Below are 22,498 nucleotides of genomic sequence, written 5' to 3'. Positions count from 1 at the left end.
TAATTAGCAAGCAACATTGTTTCTTCTTTTCCTCTGCAGAGCTTTTTATTTTAAAGGGATTTAAATTCCACGATGAGTTAGAAACAAAGGTCTCTTTTCAGTTTTAAAGAGCTCTGCAACATGCAGCCCATGGATAACATTGCCTGAGTGTTGCAATCCTGCAAAATTGCTGCGTTGGTGCAGAGCAGGGGTCAGCAAACTTTTTCAGTGGGGGGCCAGACTATATTTTGGGAGGGGGGAAGAACGAATTCCTATGTCCCACAAATAACCCAGGGATGCATTTTAAATAAAAGGACACATTCTACTCATGTAAAAACACACTGATTCCCGAACCGTCCACAGGCCAGATTTAGAAGGGGATTGGGCCGGATCCGGCCCCTGGGCCTTAGTTTGCCTACCTATGGTGCAGAGGGAACCTCTTTGGTTCATAAGCTTTGGTGTTGCAGTTGCTTCTCTCTCCCACCTTGCAAGTTTTGAGCACCTACTTGTGGCCACTCCTTGCTTTGAGTAGATGGTGATACTGCATACTGCTTCCCTCTTTTTCACACACACACCCCGCCCCGCCAGAAGGTGGGTGGCTGTGTTAATAATGCACGAGCATTCATGGACAGCTCTGTATGAATGAAATAGACAATCTTTACAGCTATAGAGGCGTAGGAGATTGTCAAATCCTGTGGTCTGGAAATAGTTGGCGTCTCATGATCAGATGGACTTAATAAAAAGGGTTCTGGTGAATAAAATAAAGGCTCTAACATCATTACTGGATCCAGGAGCATTGCCACCTGAACTGCCAGAGAAATATTATCATTTTATAAAACCCAAACTATCGGGCATTCCGTCATGTTGGAGTTAATTTACAATTAGTGGTCCCTTTTATGCAGGAGGCCATGCCTACCAAAACACTACAGGGTCCCTGTTTGTGTGCCTGCTCATATGTCTGATTAGTATGGCAGGCACAAGAGGCAGAGTCTTTTCGGTGGTGTCCCTATATCTAAGGAACTCCCTTTCCTGAGAGGTATAATTAGCTCAATCACCGATTTCATCTCGGGGCGGGCCCTGAATAAGTTTTTATATCAGTCTCCTATTAATTAAAGAGTGTAGGTGGACATTTTAGTTCCTGTGTGTTGTTTGCACTGGTTGTAGGTTAGGGTTTTAGATCTTACAACGAGGATGGTTGGCTTGAAATGAAATAGATTTATTGTTCTTTCTGGGGGGTTTTAATCGTGAATCTTGGTAACTGTGTTTAAATGTTTTCACTCAAAACGCTTTGTTTATGTTTATCATATTTGGAGAGGTGTTTATACTTCTAAAGACTACTTTTAAGTCTCCTCCATAAATAGAAGTGACATTTCCCCCAGGAGCTCAACATGGTGTGTGTGATGGTCCTGCCCACTCCCCTCCATTTCACCCTCACAACAACCCTGTGAGGTAGGTTGGACTGAGAGACTGACTGGCCCCAGGATCAGCCATCCAGCTTCATGGCCCAGTGGGGATTTGAACACTGAATCTCCCAGATTCTGATAGATGCAAACGACTGAGTCTGCTCATCTTCCACATACCGTATTTTTCGCTCCATAAGACGCACCTTTTCCCTCTTAAAAAGTAAGGGGAAATGTCTGTGCGTCTCACAAAGCGAATGTGTGGTCCCTGGAGCCGAATTGCCTGAGGCGAAAACCAGATTGTGCTTTTTTTTTTTTTTTTTTGAAAGAGGGAAGGGGGTATTGAAACAAAGCCGCTGAGCAGCTGATCAGCAAGCGATCGGGAGGGAGATAAGAGACACTAGCGATAAAGGAGGCTGCCTGGGAGGGGGGGAGTAAAAGCTCATGGATCCTCAGGATTTTTACATTGGGTCACCCCAAATTCGCCATCAGATCACATAGCGTGTCCATGGCTATAGCCTGCACTAAAAAATCACGCATCCACTGTTTTGTGGGGCAGCAATGGTGCAAAAACGCGGTTACAAAGCACGGATCCACATGGATACTCAGGATTTTTGCATTGGGCTATCCCAAACTCACTGTCAAATCACATGTGTGTGGCCACAGCATGAACCACAAAAATCATACGCCCACTGTTTCATCTAAAAACTAGGTGCGTCTTATGGTCAGGTCCATCTTACGGAGCAAAAAATACAGCAATCCTTTCAGTGGCCTAATGCAGAAGAACAGAGGAGATGGAAGTGAGCACCGCAGGGCGCTGTGGGAAGAGCAATTTCCAAACAGAGCAACCCATTTTAGCACCAATATACTTTGTACAATACCTAATCATTTGATGAGGATTTGGTATAGCGACTCTAGCAAGACAAAGTCGTGCCTGTTCCCTTTAGGTTCATGTAGACCAGGGATGAATCTTCACCCTCGTGCAGCTTTAATCAGGCTTCTTATTCATGAAAGAAACGGGAAGCTATTCAGTTGAGATTTTCTGGAAAGGTGGGGGGTAGTGGTCTGTCACCTCCTCTCCCCCCCCCCCATTCACAAGCTGCACTTTGCTGCCATGTCTGTTTTCCCCCCTGAACGATTCAAGCACATGAGATTATTGTGACTCATGCTTGAAGCACATTAAGTATTTAACATTGGAAATCTTGTGTTGGTGAGGTTCTTCCTCTCAAGGTTTTTTTCTTCTTCTTTCTACTTGGGGTTTACTCGAAATGCCACCTATTTCTTGGAATGGCGGGGCTGTTTCCAGTGGGAGTAAGTGGTGAACCTGCGCCTGGGCGGCTTTTTGTAGCGTTTCAGTGCTCCTCCATACGGAAATCAAAATGAAAAATCCATCTGTGGGGGGCGGAACTAGGCTAGGTTTCCCCTGGCATCCAGTTTTCAACGTGACTGACATGATAGATAGATAGATAGATAGATAGATAGATAGATAGATAGATAGATAGAGTAGATAGATAGATATAGATATAGATAGATTCCTCTCCCATTGAACCAATGGAGGGGAAAACGGAAAAAAATATTATAATCTTAAAATATCTAACTGTGAAGATACGTAAAATGAAAGGGTATAAGGTCAATGAGGAGGAGGAGGATTGGTTTGAGAAGCTATTTGGGCAGGTTTGAACAATTTGGGGCAATTAAAATATTAAAAGTTAATTAACCTTGTGGAGGGAGGAGTGTTAAGGTATATAGAATTGTACATATGGTTGATTTGAATATGTCATTATTGATTATGTATGCCCAGTGTATATATATTCACTCCTCTATGAAGGAGCACTCAATCATGTGAGACCCCTCGCATCTGAAGACTTGGGAGTGGTACTACCCAGACAAAAGGTTGCCACTTCAGCAAGCCCTAAGCTCTATTTTTGTTCCCTGCAGGTCATCTGCATTCAGTTACATCAGTGTCTGCTTATCTCAGATCTCTCTTAACAGCACGATTCTGTGATGTTTGACCGCTGCAACTTTTACAGTAGAGCTAAAGAAGTATTCTAAACAGGGAGGGATATTGGACAGCGAACAAGTGTCTACACTCTGCACTAAAACATTTGCACCCCAGTAACCCAAATCCTGTTGTCGTTTTTATTATTATTATTATTATTATTATTACTTCTCTAGTGTAAGTTTTGTCCTTGATATACTGCACAACAGGAGTGCGGAATCTCAGACTGGGAGCATATGTGTACACACACACACACACACACACACACACACACACACACACTGAGAGAGAGAATACCCTTCTCAATCTGGCTTTCAGGACTCTCCCTATAGGCCACCCTCACTCCTCAGCAACACTGTCTCTTCCCAGGCCACAATCCTCACCATTTTCTTTTTAGGCTATAATGCATCTTGCTTCTCTGGATGGAGGTTAAGTGTGTGCAGGTGTGTGTCCACTGTACAGAGGTAATATTTGCGCCTATTGCTACACATACTTCTGTCTCTTGCCATACCCACTTAGTAGTGGGTATGTGCCCCCTCTCTCCTGGGTCCTAGCCTGGTACTATAACCACTAGGCCACCACAGTCTTAACCTTGTCTTCTGGGCAATTCACAGACATATAAAAGATAAAATGCAGTTCAAATGGGTAGGCAATGTGGTTGCCCTCCAGATGTTGTTGGGAGAAAAAGAGAGTCTTCGCCAGGTTCCAGGACAACCATAAAGAAGGTACCAGGCAAGAATCTCTGGGGAGGGAATTCCACAGCCAGGTTGGTACCTGCACTGAGATGGCATTTTCTGTAGTGACCACCCGCCTCACTTCACCTGGTGGGGGCACCTGGAGCAGGGCTTTCTCCATACTTGAATCAAGAAGGTTGGGTTTTTTTATCACAGTAAAAGTGTATCTAGAAGAAGCAATGATTCATCCTGCACGCTCTGTATAAATGTCGGTCATGCTCATTCTTGGAAGGAAGTGAGTTGATGCCAATCTGTCTCTTGAGATCTCTCGGAAAACACATTCATCCCACAGCCTCCTCCCCTTTCACTGATGTCAGAGTACATGCACGGGCTTTCTTTCAGTCTTACCACGTTGGGGGGGGGGGAATGTTTCCAGTTCCCCAAGGGTGCAGAAGTTGGCCACTTGTGACTAGAACTTTGCTTAATGAGCTCAGTGCCGTTGAGACGTCTCATAAGAACAGAAAAGTCAACGTACGGTTTTGGTTCCCCTGCCTGTCACAAAGGGTGTAGCTAGATGTCCTGCTCAAGAGGAACAGCAGTAGTTTCACCTCTCAAAGCATCTGTACCAACAGTACCAAGATGAAGTGTTTTATTGCAGAAGTTGATGCAGAAGTAGACTATTGTGGTTGGGGGCAAAGACAGGTGTGCCTCCATAGGCGTTCGTTATGGCTAGGGAATTGGAAATTCCATGCTCTGGTTTTTATTTCATTTTGCAGTATTTATAGGCTACCCCGTTTTTTAAAAAAGTTCAGGAGCCAAAACGTACAAGTGCCAAGGCATTTGGCTTTCAAGGTACGACTGTAGAGTGCTGTGGGATCCCAGAGTATAAATGTTGAGGAAATGCCATCTTCTTGAGTCAGACATCCAAGTATGAGTGGAGCAGCCGAAATGCAGGATCCACCAAGACCCAACATGATCAGCCTCTCTAAAAACGTACTATAGCTGATGGCATAAAAAGCCACAAAGAGGTCCAGGAGAATCAACAGTGTTGTACACCCCATGTCATCTATAGGAGTGGACAAAGGAGTTTTTCTTCCAAAAATAAATCTAGAAAGTCTAGAAGTTGACTGGTTACTCTGCATCCAGGAAAGGAATGTTAGCCTTCATTGGACATCTGTTCACATCTTCTGGGTCCAAGGAAAGTTTCTTCAGAAGCAATTGCACCGTAGTCTCTTTAGTTCAGCAATAGTTCTAACACTGGAGGACTTATTCTACCATGTGCTGGGAAATGTTATAAAAAGTCAGAATACACTCGGAATGTAAGAGGGTTTACGAGGCCACTTGCAGGTTTAGTACTTGGCAGAACTGTGTATATTCTGCCAGTGGTGTGTGTGTGTGTGTGTTCCTGGAAAAAAAAATCACTAGGATCTGGCACTAACTCTCTATTATGTCTAAATTGAGTACAGAAAACAAAGTGAACTTGCATGGTGTTCATGTAAGTCTTATATTTATTTAGTTAACAAAATAAATATAAAAAATGGCTTCACTCCAAGCCTAGTCAAAAATGATGCATTTGGGCCAGCCAAATTTGTTTAATTTTCTTGGATGACCATTTAAGCTGAGCTTTACTGTTCATTTTGCAATTGCAAGGAAGATCCCTCTCCTGGAACTTCTTAAGTTTTCTTATTCCAGCTTGTTTTTTCATACTGCTTCAAGTTAAAACCTAGCAATTTGCATTTCAGTTTCTGAATCTATACCAGGTCTTCCGTATTTTTCTAATGCTGTGTGTTTCCTATACCAAGTCCCTGTCATTTTTTAAAATGGTTGATTTACTTAATATTTTTAATCTACACTTCATTGCTACATAGTGCAATCCAATTTCAGACAGGTTTGGTTGTATAATAAGGCAGCACAAAAATCTTTTAAGTTCGTTGCTTCTAAACTGTACTGCTGACTTGGTGCACAAAACACACTACATACAAAGGATTCTTTTGAAATCTATGGCTCCAGCCCATGGCACTGATGACTCAAGAAAACTTGGGTTCTTATCTTAACCAGACATGTGCAGCCCTTAGCTATTAATACGTATTTACGAAATGGTGGCATGTAGGATACCAAAGGACAAATGTGTTCTGGCAGAGATATCCCTGCCTATCTACTTATTTTGCAATTAATACAAGACCCACTACTGGTAATTGTGGTCTGGAAGTGAAATTGTGCTTTCTCCTGTATGTCACACAAATGAAATCTGGCAAATAACATGGTCTCTATCCTAAAATCCTTACTGTGCAAAATCATTTTTCGGTGACGTCGTATAAATATATATATATTGCTCAGCCTCTAATGTAAGATTGAACATGGCAAGGATTCTCCTTGGGTGATTCAATCTAAAAACTGGGAACAATGGTTTGAATGGTTTCTTTGCAGACTCCACGAAACAGAATCAAGCAATGTGATAAGCCATCAGCTTTCAGTGTTTTTTATTCCTGAACCAACCAAAAGAAAGTAGTAATAATAATAATAATAATAATAATAATAATAATAATAATAATGTACAGAGAACGAACTGAGACTGCCATGTAGATTTACAGCACAGCTAAATTTCTTAATTTATTTCCTTCTAGGACATAAGGCATGAAGCCAGTGACTTTCCATGTAAAGTGGCCAAACTTCCCAGAAACAAAAATCGCAACAGATACAGAGATGTCAGCCCGTGTAAGTACTGTATCCCTCCCAATACGTTCAAGGAGTCTTTACAAAAGTAGTGCAGATGCAATGCCAAACAATTCAAGGTAAAACTGTATTGTTTCCAATGTGCATGCAACTTTAAAACAACAACACCCTGCTGTTGCTTTAAATAACAATTTCAAAATAGGTTGCTCTGTGCTATTTTGATAATATTACCGCTGGTCTTCCAGCATTGTAATTGGGCACAGACATGCAAAGCAGAGAAATTCGCAACTGGGGCAAGCAGAGATGGAGTCCAGTTTGTCCCAAAGCTGTAGAGAACTTGCAGTATGTCCACCTTGCTCATCTCACCGCCCCCAACCTTCCAAATGCCCAGCTTTCTCTACATGCCAGTGATAAACCTTGGAATATCAAACCTTCGTCCTGGAATGCCTGCAGTAGTGAAAGAGATGTGTCTGTGAGCTTGTGAAGGTTGCGTTTTCTTTTCCCTGTTGAGTAAGCTCAGCCTGTTTCCATGCACTAAGCAAAGGCTTCCAGAATGGTGGGTTTGGGTTCCGAGGCAAGCAATGAGCGCAGACACTTAGCTTTTTAGAAGTTAAGCAAAGAACTGCTGTTGCTCAGTCTCTTTCATTTTTAGTGGCTAGTTTAAAAGCTGGGTGATTTCCTGTTTAATCACGTAAAAACGCTTTGCCTTCTCATCCAGCATTCTGTTTCGCAGAGGAACTAACCAATTACTCTGGTTAGGATGTCCACAACCACTGGACGCATACAGAAGCACCATCTTGCTGTTCTACCCCACCAACTGATCTTAAGAGGAATCTTGCATCTGGACCTGGCTGTACCATGTAACCATGAATAGCCTTGTCCTACGTGAATTTGTCTAATTGGCTTTAGAGCCATCTAAGCTAGTGGCTGTTGCCACAATTCATAACAGTGAATTCCATTTGTTACCCACCTCTTCTCCAGAAAGCTCAGGACCATGTCAATTTATCTCAATTTATCATTGCAACAACCCTATGGGTTATCACCCGCTTGGACTACTGCAATGCGCTCTATGTGGGGCTAACTTTGAAGGTAATCCAGAACGCGGCGGCTAGACTGGTGACTGGGAGCGGCCGCCGAGACCATATAACACCGGTCTTGAAAGACCTACATTGGCTCCCAGTACTTTTCTGAGCACAATTCAAAGTGTTGGTGCTGACCTTTAAAGCCCTAAACGGCCTTGGTCCAGTATATCTGAAGGAGCGTCTCCACCCCCATTGTTCTACCCTGACACTGAGGTCCAGCACCGAGGGCCTTCTGGCGGTTCCCTCACTACGAGAAGCCAGGTTACAGGGAACCAGGCAGAGGGCTTTCTGGGTAGTAGCACCCGCCCTGTGGAATGCCCTCCCACCAGATGTCAAAGAGAACAACAACTACCAGACTTCTTTTAGAAGACATCTGAAGGCAGCCCTGTTTAGGGAAGTTTTTAATGTGTGATGTATTACAGTATTTTAATATTTTTTGGAAGCCGCCCAGAGTGGCTGGGGAAGCCTAGCCAGATGGGCGGGGTATAAATAAATTATTATTATTATTATTATTATTATTATTATTATTATTATTATTATTATTATTGGGCCTGTTTGGCTAAGAGGTGGATGAGTGGGGATTTGCAATTAAGTCTCCCTGGTTCAAATCCATAATTGTCTCCACGTTGACTGCACTGGCTCTCAAACAAGCCGCGGTGAACTTTTCTAGCTGTTCAACTCCCAAGTGTGTCATAATGACCACCTGCATCTCATGAGGATTTATTTTTTTAAAAAAGTCATGTGCATTCAGTCACAGATCTCCTATCTACATTAATGTTGAAGATACGGTATCGCCATGTACTGGAAAATCTCTACCATCACTTAATAGACTAAAAATCAGCTGAGTCTTCCAGGAAAACTCAATAGAAGCTATAATGTTGCACGTAATTTTGCTTACTGATCAGTTTTAGGGGTTCTTTTTGTGGTAACCACCATTGATTTTTGTTTGTTTTAGATGAAACGGCTTCCAGTCAGTTTGGTTTTCCTGTAAAATGTAGGGATTCTTCTATATCTGGGTAGGCTAAATAGAGCAAACTTCAGATCTTTTGAAACGAAGTGCAGATACTGTCAAAGTGGCTTGACTATTGATAATAGCTGGGTGAAACATTAATTGAATAAAAGCTACGCAACAGTGCAGGTGAAGGATTATGTTTTGGAATTATTGAGATTCCGATCTCTTCTGAAAAATATGTGACAGCTAAAAAAAAAGCTTTGAAAAATAAGCATACAACTTCAGCCTGGTATAGGTCTGCTTATATCTATCTTGATTGAAAGTGAAAATGCAAACATAACATCTCTTTTAGTCCAGCTTGCACACCACATTAAACCATAGTTAAAGTAAACTATGGTTTTATGTGTCTGATCAGCATGCTGGTTCATTCTTATGAAATCATGGACGCCCGTGATTTCATCAGTATGAACTGTACCAGAAAGTAGACATGTTGTTATCTGGCTTCTTGTTACACTCCAAGCTGGATTCATGGTTTGTTTCTCCAAACAAACCACAAGCTGAAGCCAAGGTTTATTCTTCACTTACCACTTGTGGTTAGCTTGCGGGAAACAAACCTCAAGCCCAGGTTTGCATGTTACAAGTCAAACTGTGGCTTGTCTCCCTTCCAGCACAGCAGGAGTGGGAAAGGTCAAAGCACCCACAATATCAGCAGTGTACACCAGCATGAGCCTATGCTTGTTCACATTAAACCATAGCTTATTTTAACTATGGGTTAACATGACGTGCAAACTAAGTTGTTGTTAGTAACACATCTTATTAAGCATCAGTCACACACTCTTTTCAGAAGAGTTCTTGAGAATCGTATATAATGGGTGCTGTTCTATACTTCATTATTTTGAAATGACAGATGTTAGCCCTTCTTTTTGAATAAGCTGCTTCGCATAAAGTGAATAACACACAGTGGTTTTCTTACTGTGCATTCTACAGTTGACCACAGTCGAATTAAGCTGCAGCAGGATGATAATGACTATATCAATGCCAGTTTGATAAAAGTGGAAGAGGCGAACAGGAGCTACATCCTCACACAGGTAAGTGCTTGAGAGAGGAGGAAGGATGGAGAACCCATTTCATAGTCTTCCTTACCTCTTGTTCGGTCTTTGAATCTTATAAATGCATAGCTTGTGTGTGGCATGAGAGAGAATTGGTTAAAGGCATTTGTTTTTCCTGTTGTGCAACATTTCACTGCTGTAGAAATGCCCATAAGAGAAGTTTGCCATAGTTAGCCGTTTCCTTCATGAATTAATCTAATCCTATTTTAAAGCCATCAAGAGTTGGCCACCCCTGCCTCTTGTGGGAGTATATTCTATAGTAGGCATTGGGGACTACAATTCCCATCATCCCTGACCACTGGACTTGTTAGCTAGGGATCATGGGAGCTGTAGTCCCAAAACATCTGGAGGGCCGAGTTTGCCTATGTCTGTTCTATAGTGTAACCATGCACTGTGTGAAGAATTGCTTTCTTCACATATGAGAACTGGGGAAAGTCAATAGAGTGACAATCTAGAAAAGAGGGCCTGCCAATGTTTTGATAATGCTGGACCCTGAAGTACTTGCTGTCATGAAATATGACTTCCAAAGAGCTGGGACCCCCTTTGGAAGAATGTGTTTATAAGGCCTGCTTCTGTTTGTATTACACGGCTTCATTACATGGAATAAGAATGAAAAAAGCATATAAATTCTTTTACACAAAGGATTTTTCTTTTTGACATTTGTATGCCCAGAATTATGAATTGCAAAATATGATTTAAGCATTCTGAAATCCATTCAAGTTAAACAAGGGATTGCTCCTTCAGCATCTCTTACTGCATGCTTTTGTGATTAAAGTAACTTTGATGCTGCCTAGCCAAGTCCTCCCTCCTCCTAGTGTATCTATCCTCCTCCTAGCATGTAAAGGGCCATGGAGCTGCTGCTGCTGCTGCTGCTGTTCTTCTTCTTCTTCTTCTTCTTCTTCTTCTTCTTCTTCTTCTTCTTCTTCTTCTTCTTCTTCTTCTTCTTCTGTGACTCTCAAAAATAGATCTCCTTAGAGAGGAGGCATGGGTAATTTCCAGCAGAGCTTTGCATCCCTCCTTGGCTCCTCCCAGCTTTATGTCTTTGTTGTTACTGAACCAGGATCATTTGCTCCCCCAAAGCAGAGTGCAGGAAGCTGTGCATCAGTCCCCTTCCTGTTGATGGTCGGTTTTGTGATCAGCCGTGTCCTTTTCTCTTTCTGAAGCTGTTTCCTTTGATAGAATCTTCACTCTGCCTCCTCCCTCTGTCATTGGCCCAGGCACTTTAAATTACTCCAAGCCTTTTCCATTGATTTGTTTGGGCTCGATCCATCTTGGTTTTTCGTGTCTGTTTGTCTCAGTTTTGTACGAGGAGTCATGCGAAACGCCAGTGATGACTCGAGGAAGTCCCCATGGACAAGTTGAAGAGCCTTTCCTTAGCTTTAAATCTTATTAAAGCAAAGGGTGGTGGCAGTCGACTAGGATCATCTGTAAGGAAAAGTAACCTCTATTCAAAAATTACACAAATTAATAATGCACACTCAGTGTTCGAAACTCCCATTGTTCTAGGTGCCTTTTTCGACGGAGCTCTGGGCGCAGTACTGCACCCAAGATTTCAATTTAAAACCGCAGAGTGGAAGGAAAGGAGGACCTTTTTCTGCCTCTCCACTTCCAGCTACTCCATCTGAAGACTGGTTAAGAGACCCTCTTAAGAATATTAGGGGGGTGGCCAAGGGAAGGAATAGACCATGTGAAAAATGAACACAAGATTTTAGCTGCAGTTCATTCATTTCCAGCTTTGCATTCTTGTTATAAAAAAGTGCACCTATACATTCCATTGTTGCACCCATAACCTAGGTCTGAGGTGCCATTTAGCTCCTGGCTTTCATATCTCAGTTTCTAACACTGTGCATACTCCATGAATAGTGATGATAATGTGGCTGAACTGACAGAGTCAGTAAAGTATCAAGTCTCCAGGTGCCTGTGTTGTGCACCGAGAATGTCTTTTCAATTTACTTTGGGCTTTCAATGTGTAAAGGTAAAGACGTTTGTTCACAGACAGCTTTCTGGGTCATGTGGCCAGCATGACTAAGCCGCTTCTGGTGAACCAGAGCAGCGCACGGAAACGCCGTATACCTTCCCGCTGGAGCGGTACCTATTTATCTACTTGCACTTTGACATGCTTTCGAACTGCTAGGTTGGCAGGAGCTGGGACTGAGCAACGGGAGCTCACCCCATCGCTGGGATTAGAACCACCACCCTTCTGATCGGCAAGTCCTAGGCTCTGTGGTTTAGACCACAGCGCCACCCGCGTCCCTTTTCTTCCATGTGTTGGTGTGCTACATAATGATTATATCACATAGGGTGCATTCACCCTACTCCACAGCATGGAAAATTGAGAGCAAAGTCTCACCCATATAGAAAAACATGTGAAATGAGATCTACAAGGCTCAAGGTGTTGTACCAGTGCCGGATTTCTGTATAAGCTAAACAAGCTATAGCTTAGGGCCCCACTCTCTTTGGGGGCCCAAAAAAATGTAAAGGGGGGGGAATTGGACATACATTTCCAAAATATAAGATAAAAAACAAACAAAATAAAACCTACATACAGCAACAGTGGCAAATGCCTTTAGATACTATTAGGTCCATAAATTACCATATAACATATATTCTACTCAAAAAACAACGACAATTTGTTGTTGACAAAGAAGAACAGCTGGACATATAAAGGGCCCCATTACCTTCAGTAGCTTAGGGCCTCATCAAACCTAAATTGGTTGTACCAAAGCGGTTATCCAACAAACATAGTATTCAAGTTTGGTTTCTTTAGTAAACGAGATAGCGAAGTGCCATCTAAATTTAACGAATATTTGCATAAACTGCTCCTGAGCGACCAGTCTCCCTATTGAGCCGGGGCGAATACAGTATCGCGGAGTCAAGTAAACAGGCAACATCTGCTCAAGGGTACAAGTCAGAGTCTGGGTTCAAGGATGCATTGTTGAGGGTGCATCTGAGGCAAAACGCTGTGGGTGGGCAGAGATGGGCATGAAACAGAAGAAATGCAAGGATGAGAAGTTAAATTTGGTGTGACCACATTCATAGTGGTGAAGCAGCCCCTCGTTTGCTCTGAGCATCTCCCCATAAGCTTTGTAATACAGTCATACCTCGTGTTGCGTTTGCTTCAGGTTGAGCGTTTTCAGGTTACGTACCACAGTGACCCGGAAGTACCGGAATGGGTTACTTCTGGGTTTCGCCGCTCATGCATGCACAGGTGCTCAAAATGACGTCATGTGCAGAAGCAGTGAATCACGACTCGCAGACACGGGTTGCGTTCTGCTCAGCTTGCGAACTGGCCTCTGGAATGGATCCCGTTCGCAGCCAGAGGTACCACTGTACTTAAGGCTCAATCATGTACCCATGTGCAGCTAATCAGAAGTTAAGGGACTAGGAAGCCTTTGTTCCTGACCTCCTAAACTTGGATAGACTGGGTAATCCAAATCCCTTTGGCTCCCAATTCCTAGCAATATCTATTCTGGATTATTTACTTGAATAGCAACAGGATATGGCATGCATTTGGGTGATATTAAATGCCAGTTGTGGGCTAATGGAATTGACTTTTAGCCACTCAGCCATCAGTCACTTTCTTTTCCAAGGGGCTAGTTCGCTGCACTTGCAAGCTTTGTGAGTGCAGGGTTCCCATTTTGGCCAGCCTAATATCCTTAGTAAGTCTTTTGTAGATGCATTTTAATACATTGGACCTCATGGGTTGATATGTGAGGGACTGGTGGGAAAGGAAGAACCTTTGACCTGGAAGAGAGGTTACTTTGAAAGTGGATCGGGTAAACATCTAGCAGGAATAGTAAACTCTTCCTGACCTTGCGTGTCAATGCTATGCCAAGACTTTTCATGAAATGATAAAGATGGCTGAATTTCCTAGCAGTTGGCTTTTATTGTCTCTCGTTTCTGTGAATTGTAAGTTCCATTGATTGAACAAGCGTTTTAAATTTATCATGCGGAGTGGCGTTTTCATTTTTTTCTCGACAAGCTTTCTTAGAACTGTTCTTTACCATTCCTATCTAGCAAATAATGAAATAAGGGCATGGTTCTCTATCTATAAAACTTTCAAGTTCTGCATCCTTAAAGATTAGTATTTGGCAACTCCACAATATGAAGCGGGGTGGAAATCACTTAAAACTTCACATTTTATGTATCTGAAAAGAGGAGCCACTCCCTGTGTTGGGTTTAGAAATAGAGAATTGTTGCTAGGCTGCTGTTCTCTGAACTTGTACCACATTAAGGCTTTGTATCTTTGCAGGGGCCTCTGCCAAATACTTGTGGTCACTTTTGGGAGATGATTTGGGAACAGAAAAGCCGTGGCGTTGTCATGCTCAACAGAGTGATGGAAAAGGGATCAGTAAGTAACGAAATCATCCCCGCCCCCCAAATGTTTGTTTTGGGATCCTGAGCACATGGTGCATACACAATTTAAAAACCTGATGAAAATGGTCCTGTAAGGGAAAAAATGCAATAATACACATGCCAGAAGTGAAGAAAAATAAGTATTGGTTAGACAACCTAGAAATAGAATGGAATCTATTATGTTCAGAACCAGTTGTGCAGTATGAGTGCAATATATGACCAGCCTGCAACCCAGTGCAATGAACTTTTTTACTTTGCTCCTTTGCAGTATCAGCATTTGGGTGTAATGAGGGGGCTGAGCATATTTATTTATTTGTATTTTCATTTCTCTCTTGTATTTCATTTCTCTCTCAGTCCCAAGTTCTAGTTCATAGAGATGTGGTAGCCAGTGTAAGTATAGAAGCTAGCACTGAGCTTCACCAGGAGAACGAGTTGCATGGACTTTTTATTCCATATCCCAGTTTTTGGGTGATTCCTTTATTGTGGGGCCACTTAGAAAGGTGTGAAAAATTCTTGGGACATTCCTCAGTTATTACTATTTTCAACTCAGGTGTTTTTGTGCATCAGCAGAGCCCTCAAAATGTAGTTAACCAGGGTCAGTGATGTCATTGCATTCACCGTGTGATCCCTGAATGGCTGGGATCACACGGTGAAGAAGTCTGTTCAGGATTTTAAAAGTGGCTCTGAAGCAGCAGTGTATTGATTACAAATGACTGCAAACAGGTATGAGTGGCCCTGGTGGCCCGCTGGAATGTGGAGCTAACCAGGGCTATTGACTGTTTGGCTCCGAAGTGCCCTCTCCGATTGCATGGAGCCCGGAGAGCCCCGTGGTTTTCCACGGATCTGAGGGCAATGAAACAATCGTTGAGACGGCTAGAGCGCCGGTGGCGGATAACTCATTCCGAATCTGACCGGACACAGGTTAGAGCTCAACGTCGAGCCTACCAAGTGGCGATAGCGACGGCGAAGAAGAATTTCTTCACCGCCTCTATTGCATCTGCAGAAAACAGCAGCAGGAGACTTTTTCAGGTGGTTCACAATTTAGCGGAACCACCTGTAACATCGGGGCCCAGTACGGGCCACATATTCTCCTGCAATGATTTTGCAAAGTTTTTTGCAGATAAAATCGCTCAGATTCGGGAAGAAGTAGACTCCACCGTGGGAGCAGGGCTGGGGCGGGAGAGTGCTAGAGCTCTGTCTAGTCAAGTTGAGTGGGATCAATTCCAATCTGTTACCTCCGAGGATGTGGACAGGCTGCTTGGACAAGTGAAACCAACCACCTGTCTCCTGGATCCTTGCCCATCCTGGCTTATAAAAGCTAGCCGGGAAGGACTGGGCGATGGGCTTCGTGGGGTGGTGAATGTTTCCCTCCGTGAGGGAGCCTTCCCAGACCCACTGAAAGAGGCGGTTATTAAACCGCTTCTTAAAAAACCATCTTTAGATGCGGCCACAATGGCCAACTATCGCCCAGTCTCAAATCTTCCATTCTTGGGCAAGGTGATAGAGCGAGCGGTTGCTGAACAACTCCAGGCACGCCTGGAAGAAGCGGACCATTTGGATCCCTTCCAGTCGGGATTCAGGCCTCATCATGGGACTGAAACTGCCTTGGTCACACTGGTTGATGATCTCCGGCGGGCTAGGGACAAAGGTGAGAGCTGTTTCCTAGTTCTGCTGGATCTCTCAGCGGCGTTTGATACCATCAACCATAACATCTTTCTGAACCGTCTTGAGGGGCTGGGAGCTGGGGGCACTGTCCTACAGTGGTTCCGCTCCTTCCTCCTGGGCCGTGTTCAGAAAGTGGTGGTGGGGGATGAGTGTTCAGACCCCTGGGCTCTCACTTGTGGGGTGCCTCAGGGTTCTGTCCTCTCCCCCATGCTTTTCAACATCTACATGCAGCCACTGGGAGAGATCATCAGGAGGTTTGGGCTGGGTGTTCATCAGTATGCAGATGATACCCAGCTCTACCTCTCTTTTAAATCAGAACCAGTGAGGGCAGTGAAGGTCCTGTGTGAGTGTCTGGAGGCGGTTGGAGGATGGATGGTGGCTAACAGATTGAGGTTGAATTCTGGGGGACAGGAGGCGGGCAGGTGTGGAGGATTCCCTGGTCCTGAATGGGGTAACTGTGCCCCTGAAGGACCAGGTGCGCAGCCTGGGAGTCATTTTGGACTCACAGCTGTCCATGGAGGCACAGGTTAAATCTGTGTCCAGGGCAGCTGTTTACCAGCTCCATCTGGTACGTAGGCTGAGACCCTATCTGCCTGCGGACTGTCTCGCCAGAGTGGTGCATGCTCTGGTTATCTCCCGCTTGGACTACTGCAATGCACTCTACGTGGGGCTACCTTTGAAGGTGACTCGTAAACTACAACTAATCCAGAATGCGGCAGCTAGACTGGTGACTGGGAGCGGCTGCCGAGACCATATAACACCGGTCTTGAAAGACCTACATTGGCTCTCAGTACGTTTCCGAGCACAATTCAAAGTGTTGGTGCTGACCTTTAAAGCCCTAAACGGCCTCGGTCCAGTATACCTGAAGGAGCGTCTCCACCCCCATCATTCTGCCCGGACGCTGAGGTCCAGCGCTGAGGGCCTTCTGGCGGTTCCCTCATTGCGAGAAGCAAAGCTACAGGGAACCAGGCAGAGGGCCTTCTCGGTAGTGGCGCCCACCCTGTGGAACGCCCTTCCAGCAGATGTCAAAGCGATAAACAACTACCTGACATTCAGAAGACATCTTAAGGCAGCCCTGTTCAGGGAATTTTTTAACGTGTGATTTTACTGTATTTTTGGTTTTTATGGAAGCCGCCCAGAGTGGCTGGGGAGGCCCAGCCAGATGGGCGGGGTATAAATAATAAATTATTATTATTATTATTATTATTATTATTATTATTATTATTATTATTATGAAAAAATGCATATAAGTGTTTAAAGCAGGGAGACACTGGAGACATTTTTGTACCCATTAAAACAGCAACATTCATATTGAAAATTGAACAGCTTGAAAACTTGGTACAACAATAACAGCTGTGTCAGCTCCTAGCTATTAAAAGCCCTCCAGATCAGACCTTTTAGTAACCTTAACTTTCAGCTGACATTGCTGTTGCTTTTTCAACCCTTTGCACGTGTCCAAAGAAGAACCACACTATACCACTATTTTACTTGTTTTCAGTTGTGTATGTCCTTTCTTCTGTTGCGGAACCCAAGCCAGTGTCCATGTGGTTCTCAGGCAATCCAGGGACTTCTGTGGCTGCCATAGCTACAATGATAGTCCCTTTCCTCGCTGTTTTCCCTTTACTTTCTTCTCCTCCTGCTCCCCCTCTGGTCTTCACATTCTCTTACTACTCCCGAAACCATACCGCTGCTGCATCTGTGTTTTTGAAAGCTCTTCAAATGCTTTAGTAAGCACATTTGATATGCATATTTTTCTTGCTTCAGGGTTTTTGCATAATGCATTTTTGGGTCGCATCACAAACAGCCCTGTGTGTGGGTGCTGTAAAGCAGATGGTGCACTCACTGATGAATAAATCACTTTTTAAGTAGTTAGGAAGGGACGCGGGTGGCGCTGTGGTCTAAACCACAGAGTCTAGGGCTTACAGATCAGAAGGTCAGCAGTTAGAATCCCCACAACAGGGTGAGCTCCTGTTGCTCGGTCCCTGCTCCTGCCAACCTAGCAGTTCGAAAGCATGTCAAAGTGCAAGTAGATAAATAGGTACCGCTCCAGCAGGAAGGTAAACAGCATTTCCGTGCGCCTCTCTGGTTTGCCAGAAACGGCTTAGTCAAACTGGCCACATGACCTGAAAGCCGGCTCCCTAGGCCAATAAAGCGAGATGAGCGCTGCAATCCCAGAGTCGTCCGTGACTGGACCTAATGGTCAGCGGTCCCTTTACCTTTAAATAGTTAGGAAATTCATACCTAGGTTTACCTTTGGGGAGAGGTAGGGTACTGTTCTAACCCCAAGGACCGTCTTACTTCGTGGGGAACGTCCCAGGAACCGCATTTCGGGGCCAAAGACAAAAGTGGACAGAACAATGGATGTAACTCTTCACATGGCCATGTGCAACCTCCCCTACCCCCAAACGCACTTGTCCATCTACCATCCATGCATGCAAAAGGTACTATTCAAGGGCAGTTCCAGGACACATTCCCGTTCAAGCAAAAGCATCTGAGGAGGCTGCAGAGAGCCTGAGAATTAGATAAGAGAGGACTGGGGAGCATTCAGCCCCTGGGCTTGAGGTTCCCCACCTTAGGCAAAAAAACAGGCAGTGGCTCCATCACTTACACAGGTTAATCTGGAAATGGTTCGTGGAGCTGGTTAGTTAACTTCTGAATTTATCATCGCAGACATCCAAATCATTCCCTTTAAGTTAAAGTGGTGAACACATGGGTGTCCATATGCCACGTGGCCTGTGTGCAAGAGATTGACAGCTGAGCCATCATCCATGCCTCTCATTTCACCCAACTGTTAAGTAACGTGTGGTGAAAGGAGTTGTCAACATGGTGCCTTCCAGATTGTTGTTGGACTCCAACTCCTCTCAGCCTCTGGGATGATGTGAGTTGGAGTTCAATGACATCTGAATGGCACCACGTTGACTACTCCTGTGTTACGAGCTCACGTCTTCTGTCTTCCTTCAAGTCTTCGGCCCTGAAGTGAATTGCCAAGCTCGCCTGCCCATGCTTCTCTTTCCAAACAACAGTCAGTCGACCGCTTGCCATAAATAACCTCGCAGGCGTTTTTCAAAAGTCCTTGGAGTGAAGAGCGAATTGTATTCCTTATAGGATATAGGAAAGATTTATGGAGAAGTCGTCTGCAGTAATCACTGTCTTGTTGAGTGGAGGTTTCCAGTTCCCCAGTAATATGCGTAGTGAAACAAATCTAAAACGAGAAGTACAGTAACCACAGACTCAACCATTCCTTCCTCTCCCACTCACCCCCACTCATTCTTTCTCCACTGCCAGTAAGCTTGAACAAAGCACAGAATTATTGAGATCCCCTGAGGGAAGGCTGCTAATGCTTCTCGACAAACGTTTGAGGGGGGATACTCAATGGGAACTTGGCAAAAACATTATTTGCCAAACCATTTAGTGCAAAAAAAAAAAGTTGCATGGAGCAGATTCTCTTGCAAGCTGCGATTAAAAATAAATTTGCAGAAGATTAAAAATTCTTTCTGTCTCCAACCAAGTCGTATTGTTCAGGAGTTAAATGGAAAAAGACGTTGGTGCCTTCTACGATGGGCTATCCTACACATAATTCCTTCATTTTCCCCCCCTCTGGATAAAACATTTTGTGGGTTGGTAAACTATTGCCTCAAACACTTCTTTTGTGTAATACTCCCTAGTGGATTGTACCTGTTTCCGTTCTATAAAAGGTCTCCAGTATTACCATCCCATGTTGGACTATTTTTGATCAGTAATTAAATAGCATAATTATCCATCTCTTTGTCATATGGTAGAAAAAGCAGAAAGAATAAGGCTATTGCACTGAAAACGGAACACTAAAAATCCAAGAACAGTAAACACTTCCCTCGTCAAATGTCATTGAAGTTGTATTGAATTCTGCAGGACAGCGTTCTCCATGAACCCAAGTTCTTGGTGTCTACAATTGTAGGTTTGATAGTTGTCTCAACCATTGGACACCATCAGCTTCATGCCATATAAACATTCTAGCGATGCAAATCTTGGGTTTCCTGGGAAATTATTATTGAGAAAATTACTATGATCAGTCAAGAACTTAGGTAATTGAAATGCCCAGACTCCATTTTCAGTGAGAACAAACCACTGTAACCTTTAAACTATCCCATATGGCATCAAAATGATCTCATAAGATTGGGATTTGGGGGAAAGGGGTTGAACTTAACTGAACAACTCAATTGCATCTGTGTCTCTTGATTCCTAATTAAAAGCTACAGTTGTGTGCATGTATACTTCTAGCTGTTCTCCTAAATAGAGTCCCATAAATCGTTAAGGCAATTTTGTTGGCTCGTTGCAGTTGTCAGTTTTGCCCAAATGAGGTTTTCCCTAGCTGCCATGTTCTGTAATCCCAGATCGGTTCCAGAAACCCGGTGCCTAGCGCCAGTCCATGGCACTCGAAAATATGTTTTGTTCACTCAGTGGTTTCAGTGGTTTAAGGGGTAATCACAGGGGTTTCTCCTGTTGTTAGCGGTTGAGACTTTCAGCGTAAATTCTTAGGGGTGGATGAACACACACAGGCACTGGAAGCTGGAAGCTGCCTATCTAGAGTACACTCCACTCCAGCCGGTATCCAAGGCAAAGGTCTTTCCACATCCTGCCACCTTTCAGTGCCAAACTGAGACCTGCATGCAAACTCATGTGCTACACCACTGGCACACTTCCAACCCCAGAACTGATGCACTCTGCATTCCATCACTGCACTTTGCAAGTGATCTCTTCCAACATCACCTTTGCGTCCTCCAGCATCTTCAAGGAGCATTTAAAGGAGGGTTAGGGGTCCTGTGACCTTCCAGATGTCGACTTCCCATCAGTCGCAGCCAGAATGACCATTAGTCAGTTACGGTGGAAGCCAAACACAGGTTCACAACCACTGATTTTAAAGACTCGCCTCTTTGCTCAAGTCCTTCCCTGTGCAATTTCCTTCCTCTTCTTATTGACTGGAAGCCTGTGGGAAATGACAGCCCCCCCTTTTCATTTCTGCAAGTCTGCTTTTAGATATTCAGTAAACTACGTCTGTGTGCCACATGTACACGGATAATGCGAAGGGGCTTTCTATAAGTGCCATGCATTGCTGATGATTTGTAAATAATGCTTGCCGTTCTGGGCGACTCCTTGTCAAGCAGCTTGAACACGAGTCTTGCTCGTTTCCCCCCTCTAGATAAAATGTGCACAGTACTGGCCGCAAAAAGAGGAGAAAGTGATGCTCTTTGAGGATACAAACTTGACGTTAACCTTGATATCAGAAGATATAAAATCCTACTATACAGTACGACAGTTAGAATTGGAAAACCTCACAGTAAGTATGGGGAAGCTCAGCGTTAACCATTTCTCTCTCACACATACGCACACTTTTTACAAACCGTATTTTGCTATATTAGTCCCCTGCATTAAGAAGATGGATACTTGATGACTATTTGCTAGAGCTTCAAGATCTGCTTAATGCTGATGTAGCAGAATCTCAGTTGCATTGAAGGTATTTTGTTCTAACATTTGAGAAGTTGCCGCACTGGTTCTTCGGATTCTAGTTCCTAGGTATGGGCAGCACATTCAGCACAGATAAGCACATCAGGGGTTTTTTTTGCCATTGTACCTGCAAACATCTTTGCAGCCATGGGGCTAGAAACACCGCAGGAATTCTCAGAGTTTCCTGTCTCTACATTCTTGGCAGTTGTGTGGAAATAGAAGTGGGGAAAGCAGTATGTTTTCCATATTTCCCAATTTTTCTTTTTTTAGCTTTTTTAATGAGAAGCGCAATTAGGTCATGTCCCATAGTAAAGTACTTCCTAGAACGAGGGTGGAGGACTGTATTGGTTTAGTGCACCTGACACAGTTATGCTTGGTGAGCCTTTTTCGCCAGCATGGGTTTTGCAAAACGCTTTGCAAGGGACCCAACAATCAGCTGATAGTTGAGTCTTGCTGAGACCCTGATTGCTGAGACAATCAGCTGATAGTTGAGTCTTGCTGAGACCCTTGGAAAACACTCAACAAGATAGCGCTTTGCAAGGGTCTCAGTCAGACCCTCTTGCTGAGTCCCTTGCTACAAAAAAAGCTATCTTGCAGACAATCAAGTGATATCCAGGCCTCGTGGATCGCTTTGCACGTGCACGGGGCTTTGCAAACTCTCCTTCAACTGAACAGGTTCCCATGAACTTTCTCCTAGATCTTGTGCCAATAGCTGGTGGCAAACCGCAGAATCAGGCTTCATTTGAATCAAGAGGCAAACCCTGCTTAGCGGTTCTAGTAGTAAACAACTACCATGTAATAATCATATAGGATCTTAAAGCAGATATGGGGAACAGTTCCCAGCCAGCAGAAGAGATGCTTTGGTACCCAAGTGCAGAAAACCATAGAATTGTAGAGTTGGAAGTGACCGTGAGGGTTATCTCTTCCCCCAACGATTTTGACAGGTGCGATAGACTGCAATCCCCAGTCACCTAATGGCACCATGACATCCGTTGATGAATTTTCCTTTGCCTGTGCAGTTTGAAATCGAAGAGGGCTTTGCAAGTGCTGACAATCAGCAATGCCCGCAAAGCCCACTTTCAGCAGGAAACTGCATCTGTACCTGTCCCACAGGGCAGGTGGACTTGG

At 44.0% G+C, this 22,498-nt stretch overlaps 1 protein-coding gene across 2 annotated transcripts in view; it reads left to right on the top strand.

Moving 5' to 3' along the window:
- PTPN1 (protein tyrosine phosphatase non-receptor type 1) overlaps positions 1-22,498 on the top strand; it is an 88,932-nt gene that overhangs the window by 54,144 nt on the left and 12,290 nt on the right. For both annotated transcript variants that reach the window (XM_081917040.1, XM_081917039.1), the window contains exons 2-5: positions 6,677-6,767; positions 9,747-9,847; positions 14,121-14,219; positions 21,066-21,203. In XM_081917040.1, the coding sequence (XP_081773166.1) occupies positions 6,677-6,767; positions 9,747-9,847; positions 14,121-14,219; positions 21,066-21,203 (429 nt within the window). The remainder of the gene's footprint in view (positions 1-6,676; positions 6,768-9,746; positions 9,848-14,120; positions 14,220-21,065; positions 21,204-22,498) is intronic.

Source organism: Podarcis melisellensis, assembly GCF_964234715.1.
Source record: "Podarcis melisellensis genome assembly, chromosome: 6".
Classification (NCBI taxonomy): Eukaryota; Metazoa; Chordata; class Lepidosauria; order Squamata; family Lacertidae; genus Podarcis; species Podarcis melisellensis.
This window is presented reverse-complemented; position numbering and strand designations above follow the sequence as displayed.